At 36.3% G+C, this 23,662-nt stretch overlaps 6 protein-coding genes across 11 annotated transcripts; 2 read left to right on the top strand and 4 right to left on the bottom strand.

The window, feature by feature from the left end:
- The first annotated feature begins 1 nt into the window (after nt 1).
- LOC115760493 (mevalonate kinase) lies at nt 2-1,294 on the top strand. The gene has a single exon (XM_030701844.1). The coding sequence runs from the start codon at nt 18-20 to the stop codon at nt 1,197-1,199; it is 1,182 nt and encodes a 393-aa protein (XP_030557704.1). The 5' UTR covers nt 2-17; the 3' UTR covers nt 1,200-1,294.
- On the bottom strand, nt 1,207-1,841 carry LOC115760498 (transcription elongation factor SPT4). The gene is made up of 3 exons (XM_030701849.1): nt 1,700-1,841; nt 1,483-1,645; nt 1,207-1,423 (listed from the first exon to the last, which is right to left on the bottom strand). The coding sequence occupies exons 1-3, from the start codon at nt 1,766-1,768 to the stop codon at nt 1,305-1,307; spliced, it is 351 nt and encodes a 116-aa protein (XP_030557709.1). The 5' UTR covers nt 1,769-1,841; the 3' UTR covers nt 1,207-1,304.
- Nucleotides 1,842-1,966: 125 nt separating this feature from the next.
- Nucleotides 1,967-2,966, bottom strand: LOC115760496. Of its 2 annotated transcripts, XM_030701847.1 has the most exons (4): nt 2,788-2,966; nt 2,566-2,724; nt 2,320-2,496; nt 1,967-2,264 (listed from the first exon to the last, which is right to left on the bottom strand). In XM_030701847.1, the coding sequence occupies exons 1-4, from the start codon at nt 2,845-2,847 to the stop codon at nt 2,082-2,084; spliced, it is 579 nt and encodes a 192-aa protein (XP_030557707.1). In that variant the 5' UTR covers nt 2,848-2,966; the 3' UTR covers nt 1,967-2,081. The 2 variants fall into 2 exon arrangements, with proteins under 2 accessions (XP_030557707.1, XP_030557708.1); XM_030701848.1 differs by having other exon boundaries at nt 2,566-2,963.
- A 235-nt stretch (nt 2,967-3,201) lies between these two features.
- On the top strand, nt 3,202-6,869 carry LOC115760794 (muskelin). Its single transcript, XM_030702289.1, has 9 exons — nt 3,202-3,492; nt 3,711-3,923; nt 3,983-4,325; nt 4,388-5,122; nt 5,177-5,395; nt 5,454-5,773; nt 5,831-5,987; nt 6,048-6,180; nt 6,237-6,869. The coding sequence occupies exons 1-9, from the start codon at nt 3,311-3,313 to the stop codon at nt 6,488-6,490; spliced, it is 2,556 nt and encodes an 851-aa protein (XP_030558149.1). The 5' UTR covers nt 3,202-3,310; the 3' UTR covers nt 6,491-6,869.
- A 25-nt stretch (nt 6,870-6,894) lies between these two features.
- On the bottom strand, nt 6,895-9,008 carry LOC115760795 (G protein alpha q subunit). Its single transcript, XM_030702290.1, has 8 exons — nt 8,662-9,008; nt 8,235-8,419; nt 8,023-8,177; nt 7,837-7,965; nt 7,643-7,772; nt 7,428-7,581; nt 7,253-7,360; nt 6,895-7,103 (listed from the first exon to the last, which is right to left on the bottom strand). Exons 1-8 carry the CDS (start codon nt 8,777-8,779, stop codon nt 7,021-7,023), a joined length of 1,062 nt encoding a protein of 353 aa, XP_030558150.1. The 5' UTR covers nt 8,780-9,008; the 3' UTR covers nt 6,895-7,020.
- Nucleotides 9,009-14,854: 5,846 nt separating this feature from the next.
- LOC115760611 (G protein alpha q subunit) lies at nt 14,855-22,484 on the bottom strand. 5 transcript variants are annotated; one of them, XM_030702059.1, is made up of 10 exons: nt 22,347-22,484; nt 20,556-21,409; nt 18,075-18,775; nt 17,455-17,639; nt 17,223-17,377; nt 16,937-17,065; nt 16,085-16,214; nt 15,868-16,021; nt 15,641-15,748; nt 14,855-15,010 (listed from the first exon to the last, which is right to left on the bottom strand). In XM_030702059.1, the coding sequence occupies exons 3-10, from the start codon at nt 18,190-18,192 to the stop codon at nt 14,928-14,930; spliced, it is 1,062 nt and encodes a 353-aa protein (XP_030557919.1). In that variant the 5' UTR covers nt 18,193-18,775; nt 20,556-21,409; nt 22,347-22,484; the 3' UTR covers nt 14,855-14,927. The 5 variants fall into 5 exon arrangements, with proteins under 5 accessions (XP_030557919.1, XP_030557921.1, XP_030557918.1 ...); XM_030702061.1 differs by lacking the exon at nt 22,347-22,484 and adding an exon at nt 16,495-16,623 and having other exon boundaries at nt 20,556-21,727; XM_030702058.1 differs by lacking the exon at nt 22,347-22,484 and adding an exon at nt 21,651-21,721 and having other exon boundaries at nt 20,556-21,590.
- Between the last annotated feature and the right edge of the window lie 1,178 nt (nt 22,485-23,662).

Here is a 23,662-nt window from a genome sequence, read left to right as displayed (position 1 = left end):
CGCACATAGCAACAACAATGCTTAAGTTCCAGGTGCACGCTCCTGGCAAGGTGATACTACATGGCGAGCATGCCGTTGTTTATCAGAAGCCCGCACTGGCCGCCGTTGTGGGCCTGGGCACCAAACTTCAGATGCGCACCCAAGCGGGCAGCCAGGTGGCCAGCTTTCAGCTGGAGGCGCTCAACTGCACCCTAGAAATAGAACTCAGCGAGTTCAATGCATTTTTGGTCAACTTCCGCAGCAAATATCCTGGCGACAAGCTGGAGAGCACTGCGAAGCTAATGGAGGAGGTGCGCGCAGAAGTGGCCAAGCAGCTGGAACGTAGCGTGGGCAGCACACCCAAACAACACACACAGCGCGCTTTTATATCCGTTTATTATCTGCTGGCAGGCGCTGTGCTCACGGCACCCAATCAACCCACGTTGACACTGCAATCTGGTTTCCAGGTTCACGTCGACACCGAGCTGAATGTGGGCGCTGGCCTGGGCAGCTCGGCCTCCTATGGCGCTGCCTTGGCTGCCGCTTTTCTCATATTGGCGGGCCATTTCGATAAAACCAGCTATTTGCAAGATGAAAACTTGGCTTTGATTTCGCATTGGGCCTATGAATCGGAACGCGTGAATCACGGCACACCCTCCGGCGTGGATAACACAGTTTGCACCTACGGCGGTATTCTGCGTTTCGTCAAGGGTCAGGGCTTTCAATCGCTGCGAATACAGAAGCCGCTCAACATTTTGCTTGTGGACAGCCGGGTCAGTCGCAGCACCGCTGACATTGTTGCTAAAGTGCGTCACTTGGCTGAGGAGTTTCCGCAGCTCATTGAGGCCATTTGGCAGGCGTGCGAGCAGCTGGTCAACTCCGCAGTGCCGCTGTACGAGAGTTTTGGCAATGCGCAGGATGACAGCCAAAAGTTTGAGAAACTCGAGCGTCTCTTTCAAATAAACAACGATCTGTTGAAGGCGATTGGCGTCTCACATCCGAAACTGGAGCAAATATTTACGATTGCCTTCAAGCGTGGCTTCTTTTCCAAATTGACCGGCGCCGGTGCTGGTGGATATGCTATTGTTTTGCTGCCCGATAACTACGAGTGCAACGAGGTCTACTGGAAGCTAAAGGAGGAGCTGGAGGCGGCTGGCTTTGGTGTGCATGTGACCACAGCAGGCGGCGTTGGACTGCGTGTGAGCTCCTTGGATGATTGATAGCAGCTTCTCTTAAATCTGTATTTTATTCTAGATGTACGTACTCGTGGTACTTTGTTATTACTTAAAATAAACTACATATTTGTACGCTAACATACACCACTCCTAGCGCTGACTTCTGTCCCTTGTCTTGTATACGATTCCTCGATTTTTCATATCGCGCAGAGTCGACTGTGGCAGTGTGCCCGATACGGAGATTGCATAGATGCCGCGCGTAAAGCGTACTAAAGCGGGGAGATGCATGGATTATTTAATTACACACACACTTTGGACAAAGTCTTACCAAGTCGTTGCCATTTTGCCACCCAGGAATCGTTAGGTGTTGTCAGTGCGATGATGCCATCAAAATTGTTACTCGTGTGATCATAGACATTGTCCTTGTTATTCTTCATGCGCAGGAACTCCTCGCAGTTTTCACAGCCATCAGTCTCAAATTGATCGAAGGTCTAAAAAATATTGTTTAAAATGAACTGTGCATGCGGCTAATGATTAATACGTACCTTAACAAGGGAGCAAACCAAACATGCGCGTAGGCCTCGCAGATCTTTAGGTATAGCATCAAAAGACATTTTTAAATTTAACAGGAACTTAAAACTCGGGTACAAACTTATTTATGTAGAACGGCGAGAAATGCAAGAATGAACGTAAATATAAAACGATAGAAAAATGCCATGCAACGCTTTATCTAGAGATGAGCGAATCGCTGCGTCTCGATAACGATATATCGATAAGTATAGTTATTTCTGCTCCTTAACCTAGAAAAGTACTCTAGTCTGCGATTGCTCGACTTAATTTACCCTGTAACCAGCAAATAACTGATGTAACATATATTAGTAGGTACTTATACAGTTAAAATAAAATTACAAAAGATTAACTTAGCAATTAGAAACGAGCAGGTCTGGTTCTCTTATGATAGTCTTCCCGTGCTTCGAAATACAGCAATATGATTGCTAAATTAATCGAAGGATTATTTTGCGTAAAGTTAAAAATGATTTTGTATTCCTGGAGAGGGAGCGGTGGCAATGAAAGTTCATCCAAATGGAAGTTACGAGCGAACAAATGTCCCTAAAATACATATGTAAATAATATCAATCCAAAAGTAATGATATTGTAAACTCACCGAATATGGGCAACTGTGATTAATGTTGGTTAGGGATTTTAAATGGAGCAATGCATATCTCTCCAAAAAGTTACTGGGTTTTCGTTTATCAAGCAGTTGACAGATATTATATTTAAACTTAAAAATAAATGGCTTATAAAGATTCGTATGGTCTCGATAAAATGTCTCCACAAATAACTAAAGAATTCAAATAGGCATGATTATATTTTGAAACCCGATGGAGAATAAAATGACAACTGTACTTACAAAAGCATTTGTCAAGTTTCCAATTATATCACCGTCCATATTTAATATGGACCGCGTCCAATTAATGGGCTTCAGAATACATGAAATATTTTCAAAATGACTTCGGTTTGCTTTGCATTCAATATTTTTAATTTTGTAATACACTCCTTCAGCATAGTTCTGTAAATATTACTATTTATAGATTATCTCTTTGATTTCTGGTAATATTTTCATATAACATACGCAAGAGATCACAATAAATATGAATAGCTTTAAAAAATGTATTAACATGCCCTTTGACATTCTGTACACAAATGAAGAAATGAAACACGCAATTGGTTCCCAAACACAACTTAATATAAATATAATTACACATAATGATAGGTAATTAGAGCTTTAAATTCGAATAGAGAGATAATTTTCGCTAAAAATAAAACAAAAGTGGTTAGGTTATTTACAGTCAATAATATACCAAACCCATTGCAAAAGTTAATAGAACATTTAAATTGTTTTTTATCTTATCGCAGCTTATAACAGCTTAAAATGAACATCGTTAAGTTTGGAAGCTCATTCGTTAAGTGTGGAGCATTCACATTGGCTGCCAGTTTGCGTACTTTGTTGGCGTTTATGTGTGAATGCCATAAAAAAAAGTTTAGTGGTGCACGATAATTGTTTTTCTTTCGTATTTTGGCTTGCCGGCAGTAGAACTAAGCTGTAAACTGTAAATAATATTAATTGCACTACAAGTGTTCAAGTGTAAGCAAGGATGTCTGCCTCCACGACTACCACATCGAGCCCCACGGACAGCTCTAATGGCTCACTGGCAATTTCGTATGGTGCTGTGCCCGTTGTGCCCGGCCCAAATACCCAGAAGCCCTTTACGCTCTCCGAACGTCTAAGTTTCGGGATATACCGTTACTCCAGCTATTCGCCAAACTATTTGCCTGAGTAAGTCAGAGGCTTTGTTCCTGTAGCTGTAAATGCGCATACATACATGCATATGCACATGTGCGTATGTATGGGTGCCTATGCATATACATAGAAGACGCGTCCCGCCCATATCATATCAAAGTTGCATTTCGTAATTGTTGTTGTAAACTGCGCAGCTGTCGCTACTGTCAACGATGTGGGTATTTTTACAGTTTGTTTTCATATACGAATTACAGAAACGTACTCGTCGATTGCCCAAACGATCAAACCTCTCGCTGGTCCGCCTATACGAACAGCCCACCACAGTTTCTCACATTGAAACTCCGAAGACCCGCCATTGTGCAGAAGATCAAGTTTGGTAAATTTGAGAAATCGCACGTATGCAATATCAAGAAATTTCGTGTTTATGGTGGATTGGAAGATGAGCACATGGTGCTGCTGCTCGAAGCGTAGGTAACCATAGCCCCCGTACAGATACTGAGTCTAATATGAAAATGATTATTTGCAGTGGTCTTAAAAACGATAATGTACCTGAAGTATTCAAACTGCGCTGCATGACTGAGGATGGCGCTGAGAATCTGCCCATACTCTACCTGAAAATCGTGCCATTGTTGTCTTGGGGACCATCCTTCAATTTCAGCATCTGGTATATTGAGCTCCATGGCCAGGACGATCCCATGTACACATGTGCGCGCATGAAGAACTACAATACGCTGCGCGAAACTGAGATTATTAAACTGTGCCTGAAGCACTTCCGTCAGCAGGGTTATATGGAGGCCTTTGGGGCGTTGCAGGAGCAGACAAATGTGCGACTGGAGCATCCACTCATTAGTGAATTACACAAATACTTGGTTATATATATTTATAGCAATCAAATTGTATCAAATTTATTAATAATACCTTCTTGCTGCAGGTGGTGCAAGGTGACTTTGAGCGTGCGGAGCGTTTTATTGCGGAATGCATTGATGAGGGCCTAATGGATGAGTATTTGAACAAGCAGGACTATAAGCACACCTGGCATATGAAATACACTGAAAGCGAGATAAAACCTGGTAACCGTGGTGGCCATCAACTGGTGGTCGATGCCAAAAAACGTCTTATCTATTTATATGGTGGTTGGGATGGCTACCAAGATCTCAGCGACTTGTGGGTATACAACATAGAACTTGACGAATGGACCCTGCTCTGCGAGCGTTCCGAGTCGTCTAATGGACCAACTCCGCGTTCCTGTCACAAAATTATCTTTGATCCAATCAGTGAGAATATTTTTATGCTCGGCCGCTATTTGGACAACTCAATACGTACCAGCGACTACATCAAGAGTGACTTTTACTTGTACGACACACGTGCCCGCACCTGGATGCAAATTTGTGATGATACCAGCCAAGTGGGTGGACCACAGCTTGTGTACGATCACCAGATGTGCATCGATGCCGACAAGCGGACAATTTATGTGTTCGGTGGCAAAATTTTGACGCCGCGCAGCCCCACGTCATCGACTGAACCAGAATACTCTGGTCTATTTTCGTATCATATTGCGACAAACACCTGGACGCAGATACTCGTAGACTGTCATCATGCGAGCGCTTCTCAGGCGGATGTTATGTCGATTAAGTCGCGCATAACCCATTGCATGGTGTTTCATAATGTAATTAAATACGACCTTAAATTGAGTTACATTTAAAACTATGTGATTTGGCAGAAACAACGAAAGCTTTACATTTACGGGGGTCAGCGTGGAAAAGAGGATCTCGATGAGCTACTTACTTACGATGTGGATTCGCAGGCCATTTCACTGATGAACAAGGAGAATTCATATCTCGGGAACACAGCCAGCACGGAGGCAAAATTTGAGCCATCATCGGGTTACACGCTCCGCGCTACCATTGATTGTGATCGCGATGAAATATATGTATTCTCAGTATGTGATAGAACTTTCCCAATGATTCAATCCATAATATATATTGTTTATCCCTTAGAGCCTGAACAAGGTAAAGGACAGACGCGACGTTCATCATGGAGATGCTTCAAATTCATTTTGGGTCTATTCATTGCGCACCCATAAATGGTCACGCATCTATTACTGCCGGCATAACGCACAGGATGTGAACTCCATTAATAAGGCCAACTTTTTGGGTGCCAGCAAAGGCGATGGTGTACTGGAGCCATGCCCACGATATGCCCATCAGTTAGTCTACGATGAACTGGCCAAGACCCATTATCTCTTTGGTGGCAATCCAGGCATATTCCAGTACCAGCAACTGCGCTTGGATGACTTCTGGCTGCTACAATTGGAAAAGTACTCTTTTGCTGGCTTTTATATACTTTTAAATACTCATCTAACTACTTATTACAGGCCCAAACGCGAGGAGGTGTTGAAGCATTGCCGCTTTTTGGTGCGTAAGCTGCGCTATGAGGAAATGGCACGCTCAGATCCATTGAAGGCGATGGAGTATTTGAGACATAACATTTCTGACGTTATAGATCACACCGATTCGGATCAAGTGAATAACGTGAGTGCAATTAAATTCTGTTAGAGCTCAAAATTGTTAACACCTAACACTTTTACACAGTTCCATAAGTTAGCTTCCCTTCTCTTCAAGTCACACGACAAGGGCCAAGACTCTGCGCAGAGTCCCAGTGCTACGCCTGAGTTGTGCGCTGAAAGTGAAAGATTCGGTACAGGAACATCTGCGACTACCAAGGGTAGGTGTCTATAAATCCCTTACCATAACTGGGTAACTGACCTTTTTGCTTTTCAGTTGAAATTAAAGAAAACGTTGGGCTAGGTGCTGCTGAAAACATCTCGCTGGAGTCAAATGAGAGCTTGGCAACTTCCGGCATATCAGAGACTGCATCTAGTCCCAGCGGATCGTCGTGCACCAAACGTGCGCGCACCGAAGCCACGTGTGAGCTTCAAAACCGTCGCGCATATCTCTTCAACAAGTTGGTGCAGCTTATGCCTGCGAGCATGGTGCAACCGGAGCGTAACCTAAGCGACTTTGTAGTCATCTAAAAATGCAGCGACTTTGCAATCAGTGCCAAAATTACATACAGGCGAACCAATATTTTTTTTAGCTATTGAATTTTTTATGTTTATTATTTTATTTGAGTTGTTGTCTCGAACTCTGAATGTGCATGTGATACTTAAATCGTGTTTAACTTTCGTTTTGTTTTCAAATGTTAAGTTTTTTGGCCACTGCTCAGCAATGCCGTCTATTTAAATGAATTGTCAAAAAAAAAAAGAAAAAGAAAAAACTTATTTCATTGTGATAGTTAATTTTTACAATTTAAAAAGGAAAGGTTATTACGTGTTAGTCGAGCTACAAGAAATGTGAAAAGTGTTAAATTTAAATCTTAGCTTAGATATAAAACATAAGTTTGAAATAAACAATTTTACACCTAAGGAGTGACGCTTAAATATTTATTTAAAATTGGAATTTATTTGCAAATACATTTCACAAAACAAACAGTAGATCATATGTTTAGGAAGGCACTCTGTTGCTAACGATCGTTTTTTCTAAGAAATTCCACGTCGGAATACAGTTAACCCAAATTGAATTCCTTAAGTGCATTTTGCATAATTGTATCTTTGACAGCGCAGAACACAAGTTTGATGTTTTCGGTATCTGTTTGTCAATATCAAACAGAGTATAATTAATATCATTCAGCATTAAATCACAGTTAGCAATACATCAGCTGCAACTAAGCAGAAACAACAAGATCTAAGGCAGAGCATTGTAAAGCAAGATAAACAAGATTTAGTTTAGAACTGAACCTGTGGCTGTTGTGAAATGCGAATAACATTGACGCTCTGGATCGGGATTGCAGGCCAAGTATTTTTTCAACACAAACTGTTTTGCCGCTGCATGGTCTTGTTTTGGACCTGCCGACAATAATTTATCGCTAAGCTTAGCAAAAAAAATAAAAGTACAGAACGAACAGAAGCTCACCATCAAATTCTGGAAAATAGTCGACCATATGCGAAATCATGATTTTCTCCTCTAACAAATCTTTCTTGTTTAGAAAGAGAATAATCGATGAGTTTTGGAACCACGGATATGTAATAATAGTGCAAAACAAAGCTTTTGATTCCTCCATGCGGTTCTGCAATAATTTCAAGATAATTGTTAACGGGAGCAGCATAAAAAATTGTAATTAAACCTACCTCATTATCAGATTCAAACAAGATCTGATCGTATTCAGATAGCGCGACCAAAAATATAATCGAGGTCACATTCTCAAAGCAATGAATCCACTTTCTTCGCTCCGAACGCTGACCGCCAACATCCACCATTCTATAAGTATTTGAAAATGTTGTACAGGTAAAACATGAATTATAAATAAATCAAAGAGCGAAACCTGAATACAATGCCATCCAGATCGAATGGATACTCCAGTATTCCAGTTGTGGGCACACGAGCACGCAAAATATCCTGCTCCGTGGGCAAATAATCAGCCTGTTCAATTCGCTCCAAATCGCTCAGATAGCTTAATGGCAGATTATAGTTGAGCTTTATTTATAATAGATAATAAATAAATACTCACTATTTGGCTGAATCTGTCAGCTGATATTCTCTTCGGCGATCGTAGCACTCCTGGATGCCAGCATCGGCCCACAGACATTTGATGCCATTCAAATATGGATCCTCGAACCTTGTAACCGATTCATAGTCAATGCTCATCACCAGCTCAGCATATTCCTAAAATATGATTCGATTCTGTATCCTTTCAATGTCTTAATTATGTTTAGTGCTTACGCGAATCTCTGCACCACCATATTCTATTTTGAGCATATCCATGGCCTTGATCATGGACTGCATGGCCATGAATATGTTTTGGTAGACCAGTTTGATGTAGCCGCGTTTGTCATCGTCCGAGTAGCCGCTGCCATGGATAATACGCATCTGTTTGATGAAAGTTGACTTTCCCGATTCACCAGTACCTGGGAAACATATTAAAATCGAAAATCGAAGCTTGGAACAGATTCACATGCAAATACTGAGACAGAGACTGCCACTAAATGGAAAATATATTTAGATATGGGTATATTTTAAGCAACCCCCTTGGCGGCGCATCCAAATGGCTTCGTTGGGGAGGCAAACCATTTGAATGCATAATGGGTTCAAGTTCTTGAATGTTTCTTTCGTTTTTAAGTCCGGCTAAGTGGATGCATATGAGACTCACCCAGTAGGAGCAGTTTAAGTTCACGGCGTGCATCTCGCTTGTCGCGCCGCAGCTGTTTCTCGATTTCCTGATTGATCCGCTTTTGCTCCTTGGCCTCTTCCGATAACAAGCACTCCATGCTAACTGGCTTAAGGGACGCTCCGTGACGTGCCTAATTCTGTTGGTCGAGAGCTTATCCTGTTGTTATAATTTATCCTCTAGTTAGACTCAGTTGCGAATTTTGTAGTTTTACCGAGTATATTCTTGTTGATTTATGTGTGGATATACAGTTTGTATTCCGAGAAGGTAAAAAAACAATTCTCAAAGTTGTTAGCCCGACGAGAGTCCGAAACGTTGTGTTCTCTATTTGCCGTGAACATTTCATATTTGGCCGACGGAGGCACTGGCCGTGGCTTTGACACTGGCGAAGGCAGTCAAGGCGCATGCACCGCAACTACAGCCACACCAGGTAGTATATAGGTTTATGGGCACGACATTGGGCCGATCCACAGTTCGTGCAGCAGGTGGAAACAGATTCAGGAAACGTGCCCGTGCCCATGCCCAAGTTCAAAGCAAGAAAGCTGATTTTGGTAACTATACGGCTTCTCGGCTTGGGACTAGCGGAAGACCCGACACACTTCCGTCCCTCGAGCCCTTAAACAGTACATAGAAGAGAACACTGTAGACACATAAAGAACTATATAGGAATATGCGAGCAGGTGTGATTAGACCAGGCCCTATGCCAAGTTATATATATGTTATTTGATTTGTTGTTTAAACTCAAGAGGAATATTGAATAGAGATAAAGATAGATTATATAACTAAAGACATAAAAAATAATAATTTAGCTAACTAAAAACCATTCTTATTAGATATACTAATATTCCAAACTTTTAAAGTAAGTTTCTTAGATTTTTTAAGCCATCAACTATGGCCTCCAAAGGTGCCCTGTCTCTGTCCTTGGTTCAGTCTGATGTGTCATACCCTTGTCTGTCTCTTTTTGGGGCTAGTATGCTGCTGATTTTAGTCTTATATTGAGGCTTTGTTAATCCAATTGTTAGCGTAGACAAGTACATAGAAAACACACACAGATACACACACGCATACACCGACAAACCTCAGCCAAGTTTCAATGTACTTGCAGGAAATCCCGACAGCAGTTGTTTTTAAAAGCTCTAAAAGAAAAATCACTTTTATTTTTAATATATTTTTATTTATATTATGTTGTTTTTGGATTTTTTTTTTATTTTTAATATATATATATATATTTAGGTGTACATAGATACTTTTTCTTTTGTTTGTTTTTTTTTTTTTTGGTTTTTGTTTTTAATTATCTAAAAAATTTCTTAGTTACCATTGCCACCTCAATACAATCAATTCTTTGTCTAGTACGTGTATCTTCTTTTTTTTTTAATATGATTTCTATGACAAATGTGTAGAAACACGCACACACACGCACGCACACTAGCACACACGCACGCACACATGCATGCATATATGCAATTTTCATTGAGTGCACAAATCCCACACTTTGTTGTTGTGTAAATTTCCATAAAAAAGTCAATCAATTCAAATGCTACAAGTTGAAAATCTTGCACTCAATGAAACACTTGAATATACATCTGAATATTGCTGTATGTGTGTGGCTGTATCTGTGTGTGTAAGCAGGTGTGTGTGTGTGTGTGTGTGTACGTACTTATTTAAGGACGTGCTTTTACCTCAAGACTTAAGCTAAGCATGCAGTTTTTATGTGGTGGGGGGGTATGGGGGTTTAAGGGTTTAGCTTCTCGATTTATATATGTATGTATGCACTTATGTTTTATATGTATGTAGAAATATGTACGTTAAAAATATTTCCCATTCATCAAAATCATCATCGTCATCATCATCTTCATATCATGTCAGACCAAACTCAGCCTGACAGCCCCCTCCTATCGCATTTACAATATAAAGTTTATAAAGTAGCCTAAAGATGTGGAATATTATAATCATAATTTTGGTTTTTTTTTCTTTTTTCCTTCTTTCGTTTTTCTTTTCTAGATATTAATTTTTTTTTTTTTTTGTAGCTTAGTTTTAAATAATTTCAACGTCAAAGGGAGAGACTCTTGTTGTGGTTTTTGTTGTTGTTGTTTTTATAATTATGTATTTAATTAGTTTTGTAGCTTTTCAAGCATTGTATGAAATATGGTCTCTATTCCATATGCATATAAGTATATAAGTATGACTACCCAGCAAAAAATAACCCATTTATCGAGATACCCAACAACTCATAAATACATACACATAAGTACGTTAGTAAATACTAAGCTAAACTCAGATAATTTCATTACTTTTGTTGTTTTTTTTTTCCATTTTGTTGGTTTTTCTCACACACGAATTTTGAATTGATTTCGATTCGTTCAAAAATTTCTATTGTTTCTTTGTTGTTTTTCTTTTGGATTTTCGGCTTTAGTTTAAACAAGAATACAAACATTATACAATTGAGACGTATTCAGATGCTTGCATGTTCCATTTGCCTGCAGTTCTTGAATTTTGTATATAAAAATACAAAATACTTGTACATACTTTAACATATACGGGTATGTATATTTATTATATACTTAAGTAGATCATTTTTCATTTTATATCAAACTCTTGCTCATTTATTATAGCTTCATTTTGAGCTTGTTTTAAGCTAAATATTTACATACAAATTGCAAAAACTTGACAAACTTAAAACAGCCAACTAATCCATCTAACAAAAAAAAAAAACAATCAATGGATCACATACATATGCTTTATCTGAAAAGATGAAGATGAACAAAATAATGGCAAACAAAAATCACAAATCATATATCAAAGCAAATATCAAACATAATATACCATCTTATATATATATATATATATATATATATATATATATATATATATTGTTTTTTGTGCCATATTTGTTTTTTATATACGTAAATTGTATTTTAATGTTTCTGCCAGGGTCTTCTTCATGGATTTAATGAGCACTAGAAGGCACAAAACGCTAACTAAACCAAATTTTTTTTTTTACTCTCATGTATGTTGGTTTTCTGTATTTGATTTTTTTTGTTTTCTTTTCTTTTTCATTATAAATATGGTATGTTAGTTTATGTAGACTACATACATATGCATATGCGTTAAGTTCAAAATTACAAATTTAGCTTTTGCCAAAAACATAAAAACTTCTCTCGTTGAAACCGCCAAATTGTTTTCCAAACCCAAATTTCTTATACACATACATTATTATTGAACCAAAGAGTGATATCAATTAACAATATGGAACTATAGCATATTTGGTATGCTCCCAAATAAGGATATTCAGCTCGTTCTCTAAGGATTTGCCTGCGAAATGAATGTGGTCAATGTCAACCAAAATACTGGAGACTTTTCTCTGCTCACCGATGCACTTCATTGGACGGAAAACTATATAAGTATATGTATGTGTGTCTGTGTGTGTGTGTGTGTATGTAATGCTAATACAAAATGTACAGCGTCTCGGCTTGAACCCTTGTAAGACCTTCGACCCAAAGGAGTCGCTAGCATTTGTTTCATTTTATATAAGAACTAAACTGCTTGTATTTCTTTTAGTTCGGTTGTTTTTTGTTGTTTTTTTTTTTTTTATTAGTTTTTGGTTCCGTTATGAGTTATCCTTGCAAAAACCCCTTTAGAGCACATACCAACTTTAGGATCTTTAATATCTGTAGACACTTTTTATTGGCAATCTTTTCAAAACTTTTGTTCTGATCGGGTTTCTAATTTCGGCTAGCCGAGCATTTCGCATCTTATGTATTTTGCATCATCTTCTTCTTGTAAACAACGAAAAATTCGGTACGCATATGTTTTTGCCTTATATAAATACACATTTATTGACTTAATCAAGCTTTTTAAAAGCTAATCAATTCATCAATTTATTAATTGTAAAAATTTTGTTATTCATTTCATTTACTACATCTTCGGTTTACGTGGATTAAAGCTTTATACAACACACTGTTGAATCTTACTTATATTCTAGATGCGTATTGGTATTACAATTATACGGCGGAGTTGTACGGTTGTTAATGTTAAATGGATATTGATGCCGATTACAAGTATATGTAAATGAGGTTACGAAAATGTGTTATATATAATCCTATATATTTGAAATAGGAAAGTTGCTTTTATCTTTTCCGAATAGCAAAACTGTGTGTTGAGATTAAAGAGTTACCCAGCAAAGGACGTTTAACTGACAAAGCAGCAGAAATTAATAATAGAATAAACAGTCGGATATAATAATAAGGATTTAATAACAAAAATAAAAAACAATTATTTACCATGCTCTGCATTTCGTTTACCCCTCGCCCGATCGCTTGACTGATAAGTTCAAGTGGTAAACCAAATGTTTCTCTCTACAAAACAGTTCTAGATATATAAAATTATGAAAAACATTGTTTGATTCATATTTATTTTACATATACATGTATGCATGTATGTGTGTATGTATGTGTGGTTTGTGTTTTTCATTTCATTTTTGACCACATACATAGAGAAAAATTGTGTTATTTGAATTTTTACATAAATAGTTTTGTTTTGTTGGTGTTGTTTATGTTTTATTTGATTTATTTTTATTAACTTTTTTTGTTTTCTGCTTGTGTGTGTGCGCTTCGTTTTGTTGCTTTACTAACATTCTATAGCTGTAGATTAAATTAAACTAAAATTTAAAAACAAAAACAAAACATTGTCTATAACATAAGCAAAACAGACTAACAAAATAATAATTAATATATAAGTATATTAAAAATATTATTTGAAAAAAATCAAGCTACATTCCTTACAAAATGTTCTCCTTCGAAATGTTACAATTGTTAACAATTTAATTTATAATCATAGTTTTTGTTTTATCTTTATAGTATTTTTTGTTTTTTATTTTTTTAAATTATTTTTAAATTTGTTTCAGTTTATGGAAAATTTGTTGATGGCATCAAGATTAGCTGCATCTGATAGTAGGTTCTTATGTAGTTGTATGTATGTATAACATATAGGCATTAATTAGTTTAAATATTGATGATTATGACTGTTGCTGTTGTTGTTACTGTAGCTAAATATAGTTATGCTGCGGCTATGAAAACGTTTGACAAACAGACGTGTTTCATTAATTATAGTTAGATGTAATCTGGCCGTCATTTGTACAAGGCAAATGCGTTTGTTACCTTTTTTTCAATTTTGTTTTTGTTTTCATTATTACGTTATATAGTACTTAATCATCGTGTTGATAATCGTTTCCCATTTTGTGTGTCTGTGTGCGTGTATTAGCATTAGGATTTGTAATTTACATTTGAATGATTCTTTCTCGCAATACAAATGAATTAATTAATTAAACATTACATAGTTATCTGTGTATGTATGCATGTTTGTTTTTGTCTGTATGTATGCAATGTATGTATATACACGTATGTAGTATATTAATATTTCAGTAAACAATAGTTGCAATATTTACGCTTTTAGCTTAATAAAAAATACAATATTATATCTGCGATTCAATTGTTTTTGTTGTTGTTGTTGTTTTTTCATCTTTCTTAAGTTTACAGGATTTGTTGTGATTTTTAAGTGATTATGAGAAAGTTCTAACATTTATTGTTTATGCAAAATTACTATTTGTTTATAAGTTGCATTTTGTTGTTGGTTTCTGTAAAATGTTGATGCTTCAGTACGGCAAAAATTGTTTCCATTTGTTGTTCCTTTCAAGCTTTTGATTAAATTATAGTTTTTTGTTTTCTTATCTTGGTTTTTTTTTTCTCATGTTTTCTATCAATTTTATTACAAAAGTTCTATAATAATGAATTTTAAATATTATTTTTACTTTACTCGTACTTGGTATCAGATGTTTTTTTTTTTTGTTTTTCTTTTATTTTATAATTCCACACAAATTAAAATGTATATAGCGATCGCATTATCATCATTATTATACTTGTTTTGCTTTTTCCATCAGTTTAAGTATAATTCTACAATTTTCTGCTGATGTTAAAATTTAAGAAACTTGTGTTTGGGCCTAATTTACGCTTAATCTTCGGCAAACATTTGTTTTATTCTTTCTTTCTTTGTTTTGTTTTTATATTAATATGCGAAAAAGGAATTATGAATGTTTATATATTTGTATATATATAAACGCATATATATAAGATTATATATATATTTATATATATATATATATATGTGTGTGTGTGTACATACATATACATTTTGTATATATATATATATGTATAATAAAAATCACAAAAATAGTTTTCTGATCCAAATCCAGTTTAGACCAAATTGTATTCCTTAAGATTGGATTGCAGAATTGTATCCTTTACAGCTGCAAACACAAACCTTATATTTTCAGTATCTAAAGAAGAGAACAAAAAGAAATCTTTGTTTTAGTCACATTCAAAAGGGCCAACATAAATTATGGATCTAATTGTCATTGTAGCCATTACCAATTAATTCACATTCATTTCGAGTTCCTAACTTCAGTCGAATCTCATTAAAACTAAGTGTAGTTTAGGAATAATAATAATAATCATAATAATGAGAAACAATAATTATAAACAATTAGATTTTACTCTATATTTTATCATTAAGAATCAAATAAAAGCATACAAAAAGTAAGGCATGAAATTAATTTATATAGGTTTTTATATATGTATATAGGTTGGCTTCTCAATCGATATTCCATTATAATTGGGGGTAGTGTGTGAGTCGTTTATTTTATATCTTTTAGTAGTAATCGCAAGATCGTATCTTTCACAGCGGCGAACACGAGGCTGCAGTTTCTGGTATCTAAAATATCTCATTTGTTTTTAGTAACTTTTCACCCAAAACACCCAAAAGAAAAAAGCCTGGTTAGCGACTAGATTTGAGCAGGCGAGCAACAAAAGCAAATCGTGATCAAAGGTCTAACGCGAGGTATTTACAATAGTTAAATGTCAGCAAAAGCAATCTCGCTATATACACCCAACAAGGAAGCGTTACTTACCTGTAGCACAGGTGAAATGAGAATAGATAATCTTTTCGGAATCTGGATTTAAGTCTACAAACATGCGCAGTATGAATTCACGGGCTGCTATTGCATCTCGCTGTGGACCTGTTAGCAATAAAAATGGGAAAAATAGTTTACAACTAGCACAACTACAAAACTAGCATTAGCAATAGATCTAAGGGGATTACTTGTGGTAAATATTATGAGAAACGAAGAGTACGTACCATCGTATTCAGGAAAATAGTCCACCAAATGCGAATACATGATTTTCTCCTCTAACAAATCTTTCTTGTTAAGGAATAGAATAACTGATGAATTTTGGAACCACGGGTATGTAATAATAGTTCTAAATAAAGCTTTTGATTCCTCCATGCGGTTCTGCAATAAATTCAAGATAATTGTAAACTGAAATAACCAATTAAGAATTTCAATTAAACTTACCTCATTATCAGATTCAAACAAGATCTGATCGTATTCAGATAGCGCTACCAAAAATATTATTGAGGTAACATTCTCAAAGCAATGAATCCACTTTCTTCGCTCCGAACGCTGACCGCCGACATCCACCATTCTGGATATAGCAAATATGCATTAATAAGGCAATAAATAATGAACTTGGTTAACTAAAGACAATGCCAAATTATGTGAGTGATTAAGTAAGCCAAGAAGCTAAACTAAAAGCTATATAGTACGTGAAGAAATCAAATGATATGCACAGAGATATGATTGGAATGTTGTTGTTAATCACATAAATTGGTTAACTAGTTGTTGCTTTAGTTCAGGCTGATTTGCTCAAAATTTAAGCTGATTATGTATGTATGTTGAGATAAATGCGATTGATAGACATATACCTAAATACAAGTGGAGGCAATGGAAAGCTATAGTCATTTATTCCAGTTGTCGGACAACGGGATCGCAATATATCCTGCTCACTGGGCAAATAATCAGGCTGCCCTAGGCGCTCAATATTGTCAAGGTAGCTAATTGGAAGATTTTTATTTAGGAAGATTTATAATAGAATTTTCAATCTGTTTGTTCGTCAATGTAAAAACAGTCCGCTGCTAAATGCTGTCAGCCTGATTGAGTTTATGCTTAAGAATAACCGATAACCATTCATAGATCTTTTTGTTGAAAACTAATCGTACTTATATTAAATGATATACATATGTTTAGACAAATTCCACAAATTGTGCTGGTTAGAAAGGAAACAATTAAACGAATAAACAATTAACCAAAAACCAAAGAACATAGTAGACACATGCAAATCAATAACATTGGAGTCAATGTAGCTACCTAAATCTGATCTCTTCTAAGTCAAAGGGATACTCAATGATCCCCGTTGTCGGCACACGAACTCTTAAAATGTCTTGCTCAGTGGGTAAATAATCAGGTTGAGCCACACGATCGAGATCCATCAGATAACTATACATAATACATATATAAGAATAAAATCGTATTTAGTATATATCAAAGTTATTCCTTAATTAAAAGAATATCGTCAATGTGCGAACTGCTGTCTCATTTGCTATGCTCGATCATCGAGCGATGGATATATATCCATGTCCAACAATGAACTCACTATTTAGCGGAATCTGTCAACTGATATTCTCTTCGGCGATCGTAGCATTCCTGTATGCCAACATCGGACCACAGCGTTTTTATGGCATTCAAATATGGATCCTCAAATGTTGTGACTGTTTCATAGTCAATGCTCATCACCAGATCGGCGAGTGCCTGCAAAGCAAATGGGAATTAAATTAATACATTTCATATAAATCTTTGTTATTTTTTTCTTCTTTAATAGTACTCACATTGTGCTCGCCAACACCATATGATATTTTGAGCATATCCATGGCTTTGATCATGGACTGCATGGCCATGAATATATTTTGGAACACCAGCTTAATGTAGCCGCGTTTGTCATCGTCCGAGTACCCGCTGCCATGGATAATACGCATCTGTTTGATGAACGTTGATTTGCCGGACTCGCCCGTGCCTGCGCATATCAGGAAAGAAGCAAGTGTGGCATTAGTATTTGAGCATAGCGAAGCAACCAAACCTGCCACAAGACCGCACCTCAATCGCGGCAGATAGAGGAGCACTCTACTAATTAGCAAAAATGTGGCGATACCAAACAGCGGCAATAAATTGCAATTGCATTAAGTGCGGGCTGCGGAGTGCGAGTGAAATTCAATCACACAATATATTACACACATAAACTGTGTACATAGTATGTGCATCGTATCAGTAATACAATTTTGCATACTAATTGAAGCCACACAGCACAGGGCAATGCGCCCCGATGGGCCAGGAGTGCAGCCAACAAAGGCACAAGCATTTACATTAATGGGTCAAGGCTGTTTTGCTGGACTCCTCCTGGCAGATTGATGATGGTTGCTTTGGGCAACCAATCTGGTCGGGCAATACTCACCCAGCAGGAGCAGTTTAAGTTCACGGCGTGCATCTCGCTTGTCGCGCCGCAGCTGTTTCTCGATTTCCTGATTGATCCGCTTTTGTTCCTTGGCCTCTTCCGATAAACAGCACTCCATGCTAACTGGATTAAAGGACGCTTACGCGTTCTGCCGAGCCTTTACCACGCTCCGTGACGTGAGTAAATCTTTCAGTTGGATTGTAGGGCTTATCCTGTTTTCTATAGTAAAGTAGTTTTCCCCCTCCACTTGCTTCAAGTTAATTAATTGTTTTTGGTGTTGCTGTTTCTCAGATTGTTTTGTTTTAGCCGAATCCCGTTTAGTGCTTTCTTGCTCTCTAAGTTTGTGCTACATAAATTGTTGAATGTTTTTGCTTTTAATTTCGATTTACTCAGTTGCTCGTGAGCATTTGTACTTTGGCGTTGCTCGCTGTTCTCTACGACACTCAGGCTCTCTTTGGCTATGGCTTGCTTCCTTCAAAGGATTCTCTTGTTGCGTGTGCTGTGTGCGTGTGTGTGTGTGTGCCTGTGTGTGTTGTGCGGGGGTTTATTCTGTTCCGTTTGTAGTACTCAGTACTCAGTTGACTATCTTCCTAAACAGACTTTGGCGCATCTCTCTGACAATGACGAGTACAAATACGATGACCACATCGAGCACGACGACTTCAACTGATTCGCGTTGTGTTCCGTCTGTTCATAAACACCTGCAAGCAGAGAAATTTCATTAAAATTTATGTTATTTTATATATTTTAACTATGCCAGTTTAAGTTTTAACGAACAATATTTGATTTGTTGTTTTGTTTTGTTTTGTTTTTTTTTTTTTGAATAAAGGCAAGAGCAGAAAATTCAATTAACAGTACCTTAACAGTTTTGGGAGGAAGCGCCCATTATCAACCCCTGCCAAATAGACGAAAAACAAAACTATCAACAAGTTCGTGCGAATTCTAGTTTCCATATATTGGCCTTGCTCAAAGCTAAATCAGTTTCCCACAAGGGATCATTAGCTGAACGAGTGATCAGCACAATGCTAACTATAATTCTAAATATCGTCTCTCTCTTTCTCTCTCTCACTCGAAACATTGTTTAAGGATAATAGAATTGATATTATTCATCATAAATTGCATTTCCATTTCTGTTTCTAGAATAACTTGCGGTTTTTCAACGAAGAAATTAATGCGGTTTGTGTATACATAATTGTACAAAAACATATGAGCAATATATGTGCATATCAGTGCACATACATATACTTATATATTTAATGTTTAGACATACTATATATACACAAGAGCCTGATTACACTAGCTGTTGTGTTTTTTTGTGTAAACGTGGGTAAAAATTATTAAATTACCAATTAGTTGTACCCAAAACTATTTCGCGAGGCATTCCAAAAACGCCCACAGCACCTTATTAAGCATGTAAACAATTTAAATGGTTTTAGGAAACTGAGAACATAAAAAACTAAATTCATTTGTTTAGCACAAAAGAGTACAATATATATTTAAGGGCAAATATGATAGAGCGTCTCAACATGGGCCTTTTGTAAATGATGATTAAATTGAATCAAACAATTGTTGTAGGGTATTTTAAAGTGCATACGCATTGCGAAGTTTATAAATCAAAGTCAGCTCGGAGAATAAGTGGGTAAGGCGATTATCTGACGCACTAGACAACAGTAGCACTAGTCCGATAAAGAATCTGAGATAAACTCCAGAATTGGTACCAGCTTGATAAGACTTTAGTAGCTTCTGCAGGTCGTTAAAAAGGTTCATATACATGTATATATATGCACACAGTTGATCACCAGCTCATTCTCACCTGGAGAGCACAAGAGCGCGCACAAGCAAATAAATAAAATTTTCAACAGGTTTGTCGCAAGTTCCCTGCTCAAACAAAAACTAAACCCAGCCCCAGTCCCAGCCCGGCACCCACACCCATTTGGGGCCAGGAGGGCATCATAATAGCTGACTGCATTCGGTTAATTGTCGGCATTAGTCACTGGCGTTATAGAGAACCTAGATCCGCATTATTATTCATAGCTCTTATCATTCGTATTTAAGTGTAGCATAATATTCAAAATCCGAGCAACAAGTGGCAAAGGCATAGATTAATTATATTTATATCATTTATCTATATACATATATATATACACACACAGCTGTCTGACGGAATGTGATTCCTGAATCATATGAGAAATTTTGTAAGATGCTTTCCATCGGAAATCAAACGGACTGCAAATACACTGCCAAAAAATAAAGTGTTGAATCGATTTGAAATAATTTTGCAAGTACTCCAGTATCCAAGTAGTTTGAGTTGGTGCAACATCCACTGCGCTGGGTGGAAAGTAAGCTTCAGGGTAGTACGGGTGAATTGTGGGAAATGGGTGAAAACAAAACACTTGAGCGTGTATATACATACATACATACACACACACACACACACACACACACACATATGTATATATACAAGTATAAACAAATACTTACGCATTAAGCTATCGGCTGTGTGTTTTGCTGAGAGACATTTATGAATAAAAACCTAATTGCGACGACGATGCACTTTATGACGAGATAAATCCAAACGTTCTGCTTTTCTTGATCTTCTTCTTGTTAATTAAATAAATCTGTGGTCGTTTTATGTACTAGCACTAAATAATAATTAAAAAAAAAAAAAAAACAAAACGATTTTTGCTTTTCTGGTTTTGTTTTTCGTATTGTTTCCCTGCAGCTTATTTAAATCGGTGTCGTTTTTGAATATATATATATATGTGTATATATATATATGTATGTATATGTATATAACTTATGCGTGAAGTAGTATGTGTGTATGTAATATTCCTATGTGGTTATGCCTTATGAGGTGATGTTTCCGTTACTTCACGACGTGTCGGTTTTCTTCTTCTTGAATCGTTATCGTTTGATTTAGTTGCGTTTGGAAAACATTAGTTTTAAGGAACGTGTGTAGTTGGTTATATCTGCATGTTTGTATATATATATATATATATATAAGTATTTTAATTGATTATTAAATGTTGCATTTGCTGGTCAAGTTTTGTTATTTTGCAATTCTTGTCGTTTTGTTTCACTGTCTGCGGCTTTTGATTAGTTTGATTTTATAGACCAGTTTCTTGTATTTAAATGCAACGAAGATTTGTTAGATTTGGTTATTTAAACAAAAACTTTTTATGACGACGAGCAGAACGGTAATTTTTCTAGCTTTGCTTAATTTCTGTATTCTTGTTTCTTTCTCTCACACGCAACACTTAAATGCTTCTTTTGTATTTAATTTTCTGCATACTTTATGCTTCTTGTATTTGTTTATTTTCCGGTATGCAGTGGAACTGCAAGAAAAAAGAGAACATTTTCATTGTAAGCTTGGGAAACACTTCGTTTATACTATGGAGCAACAGCAGCAGCACTCGCAGTCGCAGTCGCCGTCGCAGTCGCAATCGCAGTGAAGTCCACCCACGCACCCCACCCAACCACCAGTCAGTGTTCTCCTGCTCCAGAGTTCGCCTGCAACTATTATGTACTTTAATGTAGAAAAAACGTATGCCCCGTGAAATTTCAATGTACACTGACGCGGGCTTTGTGGCTTTTTAATATCGTAAGCGATATGCGGGTACAATAACACTAACTTCTTATGCCACAAAAGGGAGCTACTTTTGCATTTTATACAAAATAAAAAAAATAATATAGAATTTACTGCTCGTTTGCAAAATGTGCTAAATAATGCCAAAACATGCTGTTTGCTTGGGCAAGCAGTGCGCTACAGTGTTGTCACCGCTAAATTTGGCTGGGCAAATGTTGCCAATTGCATGGTCATATGCCAGCGAATGCAAATGCGAACAAATAAAACACGATATGCAAGTATTTAACAATTGAAATGTGGTCACATCAGCATAAGCATAAGTGCAAAATGCAAATAAGCATACAGATATCACTGATAGGATAGATAGATAGTGCCCTGTAGCTGTATAGCTGTTTCGCTCGCACCTCTATACACACACGCGCACTGCTATACACACAGAGCGAGGGCGAGGCAAAAACGAACATGAAAAAATTTTTGGCCAGAAAATTGTCGATTCTGGTATGCCGAATTGTTTAACAATTATGTGCCATTCTTTTCACCTATGCCCATAACTTCATTGTTTATCTACTCGCCACACAAACACACCCAAAATTTGATAACTATTCCTAGCAAGTTGGTTCTGGTATTTCTCAACTAGCTGCTGCTGCTGGTTTTTGTCGGTGCTTTGATATTCGATTTAAACTCACAACATATTTGATTTTGCATTGTTCGGTTAACGTTAATGCACGGCCCGTAGTGACTTTTTTGCTTTGTCAACTCTTAAATTTTCTTAAGTATTTACACTTTTTTATTAACGCAACACCAACACACACGAAAGAGTCACCGACATAGGAGCATGATTGCATGAATTTTACAAGGTAGCGCCTATATGTGCGCAAATTGAACTGCGCAGAATTTTTGACGTCATACGCTCACATTTACCAGGGCTGCTCAAAGAATTATTAGAAGGGAAGCGGCAAACAATTTGATATCAGCACAATTAATTCAATCTATCGAATACGAACACTAATCGAGTATTAAACAATGTGACCAGCCTTTCAACTATTTTGCATTTTAAATAGGGTGACCATCGGATGAAGTCAAAAAAAAAAACTTTAACGGAGATATTGTGTGACTTTTTCAAACTTTAATATAAATTGCAACGTTTTGAATTTGTCTCACATATAATCTTATTTATATGTATGTAAAATACATATAGAACAAAGCAGATCACATGCAAAGGGTAAAGTAAACCCCATCTGCTTTTGTTAATTATTGATGATTTGAGCTTAGATAATTTTTAAAACAAATTCTTGTTTTGTTTGTTTAATCTATGTTTTATTTGATTTCTGTAAATTATTATCATTTGTTCAATGTGTTCATGCGATAAATAAATGTTTAAATTAATTAAATAATATTAAATTAATAACTTTACAGTACAGATTTCAAAGAAAACAAAGTTTTGCATTTCGGTTGGCAAACAAGCTTCAAACTGGATATCAATCTATTCGATTTGTATAAACAAAAATAATAAAGGAGAATGGATCTGTTAGTGACTATTGGCTTGTTCTCAATGTTATAAAGCTGGCGCTAGTTGTGTATTTCGAGAGTTTTACTCGGTTGTTTTAACTAAATAACAGCTACAAATTAGTTTTTAATTTAAATGAATAAAAACAATTTAATGTCGTATTCCGATTTACCAATGAAATGCCAAAAAAAAAAAAAAAAAAATAGGTAACTTTTGGTGTCCCATTTTCCTTTTCTTCTTGCATTCCAAAACACTCGATTGACTATAAAAAACTCGTACTACATGTTTTGAAAAATACATAATATACAAAAGGATATCTTTCTCTCGGCTTGAAACATGATTCTTATCGAGTGATATGCGTTAAATTGTTCGTCTTTACCTTTTGATTTTAACAAATTACAAATTAGATACATTTTGTTCGTATTAATTATGAGCACAATAATAGATTTAACAAATAATATATATATATATATATATATATATATATATATATAT

The sequence above is a fragment of the Drosophila novamexicana genome, unplaced genomic scaffold (assembly GCF_003285875.2).
Source record: "Drosophila novamexicana strain 15010-1031.04,08,12 unplaced genomic scaffold, DnovRS2.1 tig00000462-arrow-pilon, whole genome shotgun sequence".
In the NCBI taxonomy this organism is placed as follows: domain Eukaryota; kingdom Metazoa; phylum Arthropoda; class Insecta; order Diptera; family Drosophilidae; genus Drosophila; species Drosophila novamexicana.
The sequence above is the reverse complement of the archived record's forward strand: the minus strand, read 5'-3'. Positions and strand labels throughout refer to the sequence as shown.